The sequence below is a fragment of the Condylura cristata genome, unplaced genomic scaffold (assembly GCF_000260355.1).
Source record: "Condylura cristata isolate star-nosed mole 26May11 unplaced genomic scaffold, ConCri1.0 scaffold00016, whole genome shotgun sequence".
Lineage (NCBI taxonomy): Eukaryota > Metazoa > Chordata > Mammalia > Eulipotyphla > Talpidae > Condylura > Condylura cristata.
Genome location: NW_004567117.1, coordinates 6354101 through 6366896, shown reverse-complemented (window position 1 = coordinate 6366896; position 12796 = coordinate 6354101). Strand labels below are relative to the sequence as shown.

Genomic DNA, 12796 nt, shown 5'->3' with positions numbered 1-12796 from the left:
CAATACTGAGATACATAGATACTAGTGGGGACTCCTGATATTAACACATATTATTATAGAGAAAATATTTGAACATGATTGAAAAGATTTTGAATTCATATACTGGTTCCACTTTACTGTTCATTCATTCAGCAGATATTTCTAAGTCCCCATCATTTGTCAGATAGTGTATAAATAAGATAGATGTAGGCTTTCTGTATTCCTTTTTAAAAATATATATATTTGATGTTTTAAATTTTTTCATAGAATAACTGGGGTGTGTGCCAGAGATTGGAGGTGAGAGGATCCACCAGAGACAGAATGGGGAACTTAACAGGCAGATTTAATGAAATACACTGCTAAAGGGAGAAGTGGATGATACAGGAGGGGTCTCCTATGCCATATGTGGGTTAAATCCCGGCCAGGGATCAAACTCAGGCCATAGCAGTGATAGCCCTGTTACTTAACCCCTGGACCACCAGAGAGGGTCATTTTTTCGGTATTCTGATGTAAATTAATAAATGTATATTATTTCTGTATAAATAATAAATAAATGTATTATTTTTAAGTGTATATTGTTGATGATTGAGAAAAAAGAAATTCAGAAAGCTGTGATGGTAGTTAATTTGGAGGAATTGGTATGTTAGTGTCACCAGGAAATGATTTTCTGAGGAGGTACCATTTAGGTTGGGAGCTGAATGATGAGAAGCATTTTGCTATGGAAATAGCAGGAGAACGTTTCAGGCTGAAAAAAAAAAAAAAAACAAAACCAGAAAATTTCCGAAGGGGAAAAAGAGCTTGGCTTCATAGAGAAGCTGAGAAAAGGTTAACACAACCAAGTAATAATGCCAGGGGAGTGTGATAGAAGGTGAGATTGGAGAAGTTGAAGTACAAAATGTACTTCACTGTGAGGTCATAGGAAATAATTTGTGTTTTTGTCATTGCAATGGGGAGTTCTCTTTCCCCACTCCACTCTACTCTACTCTCAGTAACTGTTTTCCTCATTGTGCAATAATACTTGCTCATGAGTTTAATGTAAAGATCAAATGATGTAATGTGAATGATATATTGTTATATGTGAAATTGTTTTTTTAAAATCCTTATATAATGTGAAATTCCCCATTAAATAAGCAATAAGGCCTGATGATAAAAGCAAGAAGTTCTGTCTTTTTAAAATGTTCTTTGAAAAATACTCAGAATAATTGAAGTTGTGGTTAGATAAAGCAAACAGTGTATTAGCAAACACAACATTAAAACATCTGATATGTTTATAATGTTCTGTGGGAGTTCTACTTCAGTTAGGACATAGTCCAGTTTGTGACCAACTTGTTTCCCTCTAACTAGAGAAAAAAGAGAAATGTGAAAATTGCATTTTGTGTGGGTTGTGTGTGTGTTTTAACTGTAATGGATACAAAGTCTGAAGAGATAACTTGTGGTGAGGAAAGAGTTTTCCCTGCATGTGGAGAGCCCAGAAATCATTTCCTTCTGTGGAATATGTCTCACCCTGAGTTGGTGTATGATTGGCCAGAAGATCACTCCTGCACAGGCATTGGGTCTCTGCTGGCATGAGGAGACACCAATGAATCTGATACTTTGCCTGCTCTGATACAGCAGATTGGAATTTGTAGAAATTCCCAATGCAGAATTGGTTCTCTCATCTGATAATTCTCTGCCTGGGAATTTTTGTTGAGAGCCCAGAAGCACAGAAGGCTAGAAACTGAACTCTGAAGTAAAGACAGATTTCTGTATTTCCCTAGTAGACTCCCCAGGGGAGTCTATAAAACACACATGACAGATCTTCCACTTAAGCATCTAAAAACCAGAGGTTGACCTCTAACTAATAAAGTTTCAGCCCAATCCAAACTCAGCTCAACACTTAATTGGATTGAAATAAATGGTCTTTGTCTCACTCTATCAGAGGAGAATCTTGCTTATCTGGAGAAATTACTATTTATTTTCTAGAAATCTTGATAAAAAGTGTCTGTCCTATAACAAAAAGTCATATGGCAACAAATGGAGTTATGTAAGGGGAATGGAAAGTTATCTGTACAAACTAGATTTTTTTTTTTTCTGATCAGTATTAGCAGACACACTAATGATACAGATATTGCCCATTAAGAAACAGGGATTTTCGGGCCCTCCCTGGTGGCGCAGCGGGTTAAAGCACAGCACTAAGAAGCTAAAGCCACTTCAGCATGAGTTCGATCCCCGCCTGCCCCGGAGGTGACCACATGGCGTGGCAGACCTCTCCTGACCCGCCCACTGCTCCCCTCAGCAGTGTACTTTGTCGATCTGCCTGTTCTGCTCCCTGTTCTGTCTCTGGTGAATCCTATCACCCTCCACATCTCTGGCCTGTACCCCAGTTCTGTATGAATAAATAAATAAATCTAAAAAAAAAAAAGAAACAGGGATTTTCAAGTAACAATGATCAATATGTTAAAGAAATTAGAGGGAAAATGGAGGAAATAGATGAAAAGATGAATAATGTAAATGTAAAAATAGAATATCTTAAGAGCTAATTGGATATTCCAGATATGAAAATATATACTATAGAACTGAAATATTCAGTGAATGGAATTAACAGTAGACTGGATGTGGAGAAGAAATAAAAAATTATTAAGATGATAAGGCAGTGGATATTCTTAAATATGAGGCATAGAGAAAAAAATGGAGAAGTAGATCAGATTGTGAAGGGCATTAGGACATATGAAATGGTCCAACAGTCATTATTAGAGTGCCAGAAGAAGAGGAAAGAATAGGATAGATGAAATATTTGAAGAAAAAAGCCATAAGAATATCCAAAAATTGATAAAAGACATTGATCCACAGGTTCAGGAAGATCAGTAAGCTTGAAACAGAGTAAGTACAAAGAAAACAACAATCTAAGCATTTCATAATTAAACCACTAGAACAAATGAATTTTAAAAATCTATCAAAAGTAACCGTAGGAAAAAAACACATTCTGTTTAGAACATCAGTGATAATTAGAATAACTTCCCACCAGAATCAAGAACCCAGAAAACAGTGCAATAGCAATTAATAAAGGAATTAAAACAACAACTACCAGCCTCAAGTGCTTTGCCCTTTATTAATATAAAAAATGAGCAAAAGATATATTCAGAAATAAGTATGATGGGATTTATTGCCAGCAGATCTACTATACAAGAAGTGCTGAGGAAAAGGAGGAAATGCCAAAGGAAGTTCTCAAAACTGAAGGGAAATGATCCATTATGGGTGCACGGATATGCAGGAAATAATAAAGGGCTCCAGAAGAGTAAAATGAAGGCTCAGACTAGTGACATTTAAAGCAACAACAACAATATGAAACATAAACTTTGTAAAGAAGCAACATGCATGATAATATAAAAGATAGAAGGCAAATCATACTTTTATAAGATATTTATGTTCTGAAGTTTTAAAATACTAATCCGAGGCAAAGAGTAATAAATCATAGATCTCTAATAATTAAAATGTAATACATGTGATTTCTAAAAAGACAGTAGAGGTAAAATGTCTTCATGCTACTTTGAGTTCATGGTGATTACTATGCACTGAATATCTAATTTTAAATTTAGTGGTGTTTTGCCAGCAATTGTTACTATATAATACAACTGCACTATGTTTTTCATGTAATGTTTTCCTAGTATTGTTTTGGAATAAAAAACATGAGCAGCTGATGTAGCTCAAGCTCTATTGTATCCTAATATGGTGAGGTATGAAGCTGCAGATAAGGCTCATCAAACTGTTGGATGGGCCTGAAGATCACAATTGCATAAATGCTTTAAGGTTGACATAGTCCCTACTCCATCTTGAAATGAAGGAAGAACCATTTGAATTCTCAACTGAAAAAAGAAGAACTTGTCCAAATGTGTTTGCCCTAAAAATGCTGCCTTTGCCAAAAAAAATTAAAAAAAAAATAATAATCATTATAGTCCAAGTGTTCTTTGGAGGGATTGTCTGAGGTGAAATCAGAATTTTACTCACATGCTCATGGCTTGCATTTCATCTGATCCTCAATGCAGACCTTTGTGATGACCTCTTCTTTCAGATCTCATACTTTGTTTTAATAAGAAACTGCTTCATAACTGAATTATCATTAACTGTAAAAGTATCCTCTCCTCAACTTCTAAAAGCTACTTATGTTCAAATTTCTCACTTCAAACATTTTCAGTGCTTGCATATACCAATGTTTGCTTAATTTCTAAGATAATTTATGCTACCTCATGCAGTCATTGAGTTTGATATCTCTATTGACATGGAAAAGATGTGTATGACATAAATTTGTAGAAAAAGTAAACTTTTTAAGAATAATATTGACATGATGGAAGGAGACCTTCAGTTTCTGTTATATAACTATACATTATTTAAATGTTATACTCATAATGCATTATAATTTAGAAAAAGCTTAGTCCTTGTTTCTGGCAAAATGGTAATTTTTTTGTCCAGTCAACCATTTTCATTTTTGTAAATAAATAAATGTGAGAAAGTTCAGAACTAAGGGAAGCCTATATTTTTACTGACTATGGAAATTGATGTGCAATAAGCGTTTTGAGTAGTGGTGATTGATTATAGTTTACCAAGAAGTAGATGTTTATAGGATTGAATTTTGTTAATTTCTTTGTGCATTTCAGTACTAGGCTTGTTGTAAAAGGGGAAAGCCTTAAATGCCTAAAACTAATCAAAGGAATGATAATTATTTTGATACTTGTGTTGATTTCATATATATTTTAACTACTGGAATGTGTCTTTGAAATATTAAAAATCCAGTGAAAAACTTTTATCTCCCAATTTTTAAATAAGGCTACCTTAAATTGTATTTATTACATGGCACAGCATTAAGAAATAGAAATTTTCAAAAAACAAAAAAATAGAAATTTTCTATTTTCCTGTTAATTAGATTTTAAAAAAAATAAATGGCTAACTTACTAACTTACTGTTCAAAATTAAAAAAAAAAAACAGTGTCATACTGTGACAGGATCCATTATATAATTACAGAAATGGAAATTAAAAGGTGATTTAGAAATCAAGGTTTCTTGGAAGTATAGACAATGTGAGCACAAAATCTTATTCCTTTTCTCCTCATATGTAATCTCATGTCTTTCTGTGTGTTTTACATACACTGTAGAACATGACTAAATTTGGTAACAGTGCCCTCCTGCTATCTGTACCAAAATGCACTTGTTCTAAGCAAGTCATAATTTCCACATAAACATTATTGTGCTATTGCTCTGTTCACCTCTATCCAGGAGTTCTCGTTTTGGGTTTAACAGCTGAGAGTCTTGCCTTTAACAGCTAAGAGTCTTGCCTTTTCGTTCAGTTCCATCTGAAACTGAGGAGAAGGCAACCTTGCAGGCATTCTTTGAAAGGATTTGCATACCCACTCCAAATTAAAGAAGAAAAAAGGAAAAAGTCATGTAAAAACAAAATTAAATTGCATAAATAACCTACTTATTTTTCATGATAGGGAACGTCAGTGTTCCAGTTTAATCAAATATTTTGTTCCTAAGAAATGTAATACTTGTCAATTATTCCATTTTCTAGTAACTGGCAACCTCCATTTCACTTTTCCTTTTCTCTGAATTTAGTGAAATCATATCTTCTTGCACTTATGTGACAGACTTATTTCAATTAGCATATTGTCCTCAAGGCTTATCCATGTTGTACCCTGTGTCAGAATTCCCTTCCTATATAAGATTAAGTCATATTACCGTGTGTGTGTACCACATACTTTTACCAGTTCATCCTTTGATGGACATTTGAACTGTTTCCACCTTGTGACTATTGAGGTATGATGCTGCTGTGCTAAACAGATAACCTCTTTGAGTCCCTGCTACCAACTCTTTGGGTGATTTTTCTATTTCAATTATCTTTTAATTTATTTTGGATGATAATTGTTCAAAGCACTACTTTCCATTCTTTTGAGTGGAATTTCCTAGATTGGGAATTTCTGAATTGTACAGTAACTAATCATTTTCTATTTGTTTTTAATTATTTTTTAAAGATTTATTTATGTATGCATATAGAGTTGGGGTACAGGCCAGAAGTGCAGGGGCAGTGAGAGGATTCACCAGAGACAGTGGGGAGCAGAACAGGACTGCCAAGGAAATACACTGCTGAGGGGAACAGCGGGCAGGTCAGAAAAGGTCTGCTGTCCATGTGGATCACCTCTGGGGCGGGGATAGAATTCACATTAAAGTGGCTTTAGCTTTTCAGTGCTAAACCACCTGCTGCACCACCAGGAGGGCCCAATTAATTATTATTTTTTTAAGATTTATTTGTTTACTCATTCAAAACTGGGGTACAAGCCAGAGGTGCAGGGGCTGCAAGAGGTTTCACCAGAGACAGAACAGGACAGGCAGATCCTCAAGTACCCTGCTGAGGGGAGCAGCGGATGGGTCAGGAGAGGTCTGCCATGCCATTGGGTCAACTCTGGGGCCAGGGATCGAACTCTCACTGAAACGGCAGTCGCTCGCTTGCAGTATTGCATCCTAACCCGTTGCGCCACCGAGGAGGGCCCCCAATTAATTTATTTTGAATAAATGAAATGAAGTACCATCATATTACATTGTATTAATACTTCGTTACATCTTTGTTACTATTTGGCAATGTAGTATTTCTCCCCTTACATGTGGCTACTGTAGCTCTCCTACCACCAAAGCATCCATAGTCTTCCACCATAGTCTTCCCACTTCCCATCCTTCCCCTTCTCCCTTTGTGGATGCCTCATATCTATAGTCAATTTTCCAAGTTTAATTTTTGGAAGAACTGCCTTACTGCCTTCCACATACAGTAACTAATTTATATTCCCACCAACCATCAACATGGTTCCACTTTCTCCACATTCTTGCCAATACTTGTTTCCTATTTTTTTTTATAATAACCAACTAGTGGGTTTCAACAGTCAACTCTTTACAACCTTCTATCATTATATGAGCTACTTTACAGAGGCAAAATTTTATTATATATGCTTGACTCTAGTACAAATTACTTTCTACTCTATATGTGTGAAATATATAAAAAGTACTTTCTTGAGGATTCTTACAAGCTAGTTAGAGTCATTATGAATTACAGAAAATAAAACAGGGCCACCACTGAATGGATATAATTTCCTCAGGCCAACCCCTCCTATCACACTAACCCGTTTCTCAACTGACTTTTAATCTGAATATATTTTTGTTATTTATGACATAAAACACAGATTTCTTTTTATTAACAGATACTGTTCTTTCTTTAGAAAATCCATTCCTCGCTGCCGAAGAATTAACAGGATGCTCTCCAATGAATCCCTGCATTCTCCTGCATTCAGCCGCTCCAACTCGCAAGCCTCCGTAGACAGTGCCTCAATGGAAGATTTCTGGCGGGAAATAGAGAGTATTAAAGAGAACAGCATGGGAGGTCAGGAAGAGCAGATGTCAGCTGAGGTCAAGCCTGTGGATGGTAAGATGCTGAACTGGTTTTCTCATGTGCTGATAGTCTTTCTTTGTATATGCTCTTTTGTTCTCTTGGCAGATAGAATTCATTCTTTTATTTATTTAACAATGAGCTGGAAGAATTCAATATGTCTACTACCTTCTTCCACTGATTTGTATCTACTGAACTGGCTCAGAATTGTTTCCATCAAAGTGACGTTACCTGAAGGATGTCGTTCAGTATATTCCAGACTGACCCCTTATAGATTTCTTCTTAGGGAAACTGTCCCTATCTATTGATTTGATTTATAATCTAGCAGATGAATAATCTAATTTTGATGACTTCATCTGTATATTTGACTTTTATAGACTCATTAGCAATTACCAGTATAATTTTGAAGAAGAAAAAAAACCTAACTTTGAAGCATTTGCTAGTATTAATGTGTTTAGAAAATGATTGTTCTGTATTCCACAAAATAAAAGCCATGTCAAATATATTAGTTTTCAGTGACACTAAAAAGAAGAAAGTTGAATACAAAAAAAAATGAGTGAATAAACGAAGGGATATAATTGTCCTTATTTTTTAAAAGGAACATAATTGTTGCCTGAGATGAAAAGCAAACATCATTTCCTCTAGGTCCTATCTATCAACAACTAAATACATAAGATATCCAAGAAAAACTAAAGTTAGTTTAATAAGTATACACTAAATAATGTATGAGTCAGTGATTAACCTAAAGATAATTATCCAGTTGAAACTTTAAAAACTTTTTAATTTTTCCTTCCCTTTCTCTAGGCTTATTTTTTGTAGGATTATAGTTTAGATGTACTGCATTTACTACCCTTAATATACCATTAGAAATAAAAAGTGCCACCACACATTTAATGAGAATCCATTCAAGGGAATTATCCCCCATCAGTGAAGTGTGTTCTTAATCCTTTTACTTATTTCTCTACTTTTGTCTTTTCAGATCCAGAATAACTGAAAAACATATAAAGCAAAATGCCTCGTATTCCCACCCCTTTTCTCTTACTAGGCAATTATCCATGTTAAAAACTGTGAATTCAAGTTGATAACCTCCAATTCTATCCCAGCACTACAGGGTTAGCTGTTATCATCCTTTTTTCTATTTTCATGATGTGCTCTCCAATAATGAGAAATCTGACAACCACTATTTTTATATCTTTACTCATTTCAAGCCTATGGAATGTTTTTACTTTAGCTAACTTAAAGTGCTAAAAAAAAAAAAAACAAAAAAAAAAACACCTGCCATCCAACAAATCTTTTAATTTATTTACACATCTTTTGTTTGATAATTTGCATTTTGTTTCTTTCAGTTTCTTTTAAATATTTCTTTTTTGCTGAAATTCTGTTTACTCTTTATAAGCATATTTTCCTTTAAGTACTTGAGTATAGATTTAATAACTACTTTAAAGAACTTGCCCAATATCAGTGTTATCAGAGTCACTTTTCAATGATTACTTTTTCTCTGGATAGAGTAGTCCATTTATTATTTATATCCTGGATATTCTAATATTAATGACAATGCAATGTTGTAACATTTATTGGTATGTTTCCTAAACTTTGTATTCCATCATTTTTTTCTAAAGGATACGTTTTATTTCTAGTAGTTACTTGAATGGACTCATAATCTTGACTTGTTCTCTGCTCTATGCAGAATCTATAACTTGGTTCATTTGTTTTAGTCTTTTAGTAGATTACAATAGGATTTTTGAAGTCTCCCATATGCCTTTTTAAGCCCAAAATTAGTCAGGTTTTATCAGTCTATGCAGATTTGTTCCCACCCTCTTCTCTTCCTTTCTGTTAATTTGAGTGCTGCAGTCAGATTTCAAAGGTTTACTTTGATTTGGTTTTGTATGTTCCTTTGCTTTTCCTCCCATCTGATATTTGCCTTTCTTTTTCTGACATACTTTGCTTGGTATAACTCCCTCCAATTCCATTTGTGATGAATAGTAAGCGATCATCTTTTTTTACAGCTGAGTAGTATTCTACTGTGTGTATATATATACAATTTTGTTTACTCATATATCTTAGATAGATCCCTAAGAGTGGGATTGTCAGATCATAGGGACAAATCAATTTTTTTTAAGATTTATTTATTTATTCATACAGAACTGGGGTACAGGCAGAGATGCGGAGGATGAGAAGATTCACCAGGTACAGAGCGGGGAGCAGAACAGGCAGACTGACAAAGTACACTGCTGAGGGGAGCAGCGGGAGGGTCAGGAGAGGTCTGCCACGCCATGTGGTCACCTCCAGGGCAGGCGGGGATCAAACTCATGCGGAAGTGGCTTTAGCTTCTTAGTGCTGTGCTTTAACCCGCTGCATCACCAGGGAGGGCCAGGACAAATCAATTTTTAACATTTTTATAGTCCTTTATATAGGTTAAACTAATTTATAGTGCCACCATTAGTGTAGGAGTTTTCCTTTTTCTCCACCACCTTTACCAAAATTTGTTGTTTCTGGTCTTTCTGATCAGATTATTCTCACAAGTTCAGAACAGTGCTCATTGCGTTTTTGATTTACATTTCCTATTAATAATTGATGATGAACATTTCTTCATGTGCCTTTTTGCCATCTATCTTCATTAGAGAAATGTCCATTTAGCAATTCTGCCCATTTTTTGATTGGGTTATTTGTTTTCTTGTTCTTGAGTTCTCTATCAGTCTTGGTGGGTGTTTGATGTGCATAGCCACATGGTAGGGTATCTGTTTTAGTGATAGTTTCTTTTACTGTACAGAAGTTTTATAATCTGTTATAATCCTATTTGTTAATTTTTGCTTTTATTTACCTTGCTGTTACTCAAGTCCCTAAAAACATCACTGAAGCAATATCATAGAGAAGTTTGTCTATGTTTCATGTCATCCAAGTGTTTGGCCCACTTTGGATTTTTTTTTTTGTACAATGTGAGGTAGTAGTTTAATTGCACTCTTGCATGTGACTGTCCAGTTTTCCCAACACATTCATTGAGCAGGATAACATTTTATTAATAATTTTTTCAATTCAAAGGTTTTTGTTTCATTTTATTTTTTAAAGTATGTTATTTCTTATTTATTCATTCATTTTTCCCTTACTGAAGTAATATTTGATTATACCACCTAGATACTTTAGTTAAAAGTTGAAGTTTTATAGCCACAATTTTTAACTTGGTAGAAAAATTCCTTAATTATGTACTTAAACTGAAAATTTTAGTTATTTAATCAAGTATAGTACCTACTCTTTGTAAGTACTGTGCCATGTATTAGGGCTATAACCAAAAGCAGAAATACTTCCTTCTCTCATGGAGTTTATAAACTAGTGGAGGAAAAATTAATGAAATACATATATTTTGGAAGAATGATTTGAAGGCAAAAGAAGCACTTTAGTATTGGAATAAGGAATATTAAAACCTGACTTGTCTAAGGAGTTTAGAGCAAAAAGTACTTATTTGATGGACAAATATATAAACTAAGATCTGAGGGATTAAATGTCTTTACTTAGTGGGTCAAGTAGAAGAATCAGCATGCCCAAAGACCTTGTTACAAAATTAACCATGGAATTTTTGGGAAGACAAAAAATAGGCCAGTGAAGCTAAAAAAGAAAGGGTGAAGAAAGCACGGTATAAACTGTTGGCCAGTATGGTTAACCTCTTTGTATCTTGTAGGTCATGTTAAGAGTTCCTTGATCTTAAAAGTGAGGGAAATTTGTGTTGTTATTTTAGAAAAGGTAATGAGTTTATATTTGCACATAAATGGACTGATTTTTTTTTTTTTTTGTAATAAGGAAAACTGAGTGGAGGGGGAATCAAGAATGGGGAGAACAGTTAGGAGGCCATTTTAGAAATACAAGTGAGAGGTAGCTTGGGTCATTGGTCTAACCATAGGAAAAAAGAAAGGTAGAAGTTTTTTTGTTTGTTTGTTTGTTTTTGTTTTTTTGAGAAACACTAGGAGGTAATTCAAAAAGTCTTGGTGATTTCTTAACTTTGATGTATGAAAGGTAAGGAGATGTGAAGAATGTCTCCTGGGATTTTTTGTTTGTATTAGGTGGATGCTGTAGGGGGATTCATTAACTAAAATATAAAATACTGAGAGAGGTATAAAATTGGGAACAAAGAGTATGTGTTCAAGTTTCAAAATACTGTGTTTGACATATAATTGTTACAGCCAGTTTGATATTGAGCAGGTTGTTGAATACATGGAGCTAAAATTCAAAATAGTGTTCCATGTTGAAATTATCTGGCAACTGGAATAATGAGTATAGGATTGCATTGTCTATAACTACAAAAATAAGAATAAGTGAGCTCTATTATATTTACTTCTATATATGGGAAATATATGTTCTATATTTTCTGCAACCTGATTCCAAGGATTCGTGTCTTCCTTACTTCTAGTTTAACTCTGACCTTACCAATTGCTCCTCCTTTATACTCTTTCATTACTACTTACAGGGGTAGAGGGAAAAATCCAGTTTTTAAACTTTAATATTAAACTAAATTTGTAAATTTGTCTTCAAAAACTGGTATCTTAGCTGAGATTTAAGAGAAGCCATGACTCACTAATTTCTTATTTTTTTTAAGGATTTATTTATTTATATATAGAAGAACTGGGGTACAGACCAGAACTGGGGAAGGGGAGAGTGAGAGTATTCACCAGAGACAGAGTGGGGAGCAGAACAGGCAGATCAACGAAGTACACTGCTGAGAGGAGAAGTCTGCTGTGCCATGTGGGTTAGCTCCCAGGCTGGGGATGGAACTCCCGCTGCAGTGGCTGTCAGTAGCTTCATAGTGCTGTGCTTTAATGTTGCAATTTAACCTGTTGCATCACCATGGAGGGCCCTTTAAAAGGCTTATTATTATTGGCCCTCCCTGGTGGTGCAGCGGGTTAAAGCACTGCACTAAGAAGCGGAAACCAGTTCCTCATGAGTTCAATTCCCGCCTGCCCTGGAGGTGACCACATGGAGTGGCAGACCTCTCCTGACCCCCCCGCTGCCCCCCTCAGCAGTGCACTTCGTCCGTCTGCCTGTTCTGCTCCCCACTCTGTCTCTGGTGAAGTCTTTCGCCATCCCTGAGTCTCTGGCCTGTACCCCAGTTCTGTATGCACAAATAAAAAAAAAAAAAACTTCATTTTAAAAAAGCTTATTATTTAGCAAAGACTGAGTTTAAGTTTACTGATTCATTTTTTGTTAAAGACTCAGCATATAAAGCAAATGAACAATAAAAACAAGACAGCAAATAAAAGATATTCCAGGCTGAGAAATTATAGCTGTCTAACACATTAGAAAGCTGTGTTTATGTTTGAAAGATGAAGTGATATTAAGTCCAGGATTCCTTCCTGGACTGATGCTTTGACAGACTATTTACAAATCATTGTAATATTCTCTGTAAGCAAACTTCATCCAGGTAATTCC

At 34.9% G+C, this 12796-nt stretch overlaps 1 protein-coding gene across 2 annotated transcripts in view; it reads left to right on the top strand.

Annotated features, from left to right (window-relative positions):
- Positions 1-12796, top strand: part of ARHGAP28 (Rho GTPase activating protein 28) — a 155689-nt gene that overhangs the window by 83812 nt on the left and 59081 nt on the right. For both annotated transcript variants that reach the window (XM_004683749.2, XM_012725914.1), the window contains one exon: positions 7215-7417. In XM_004683749.2, the coding sequence (XP_004683806.2) occupies positions 7215-7417 (203 nt within the window). The remainder of the gene's footprint in view (positions 1-7214; positions 7418-12796) is intronic.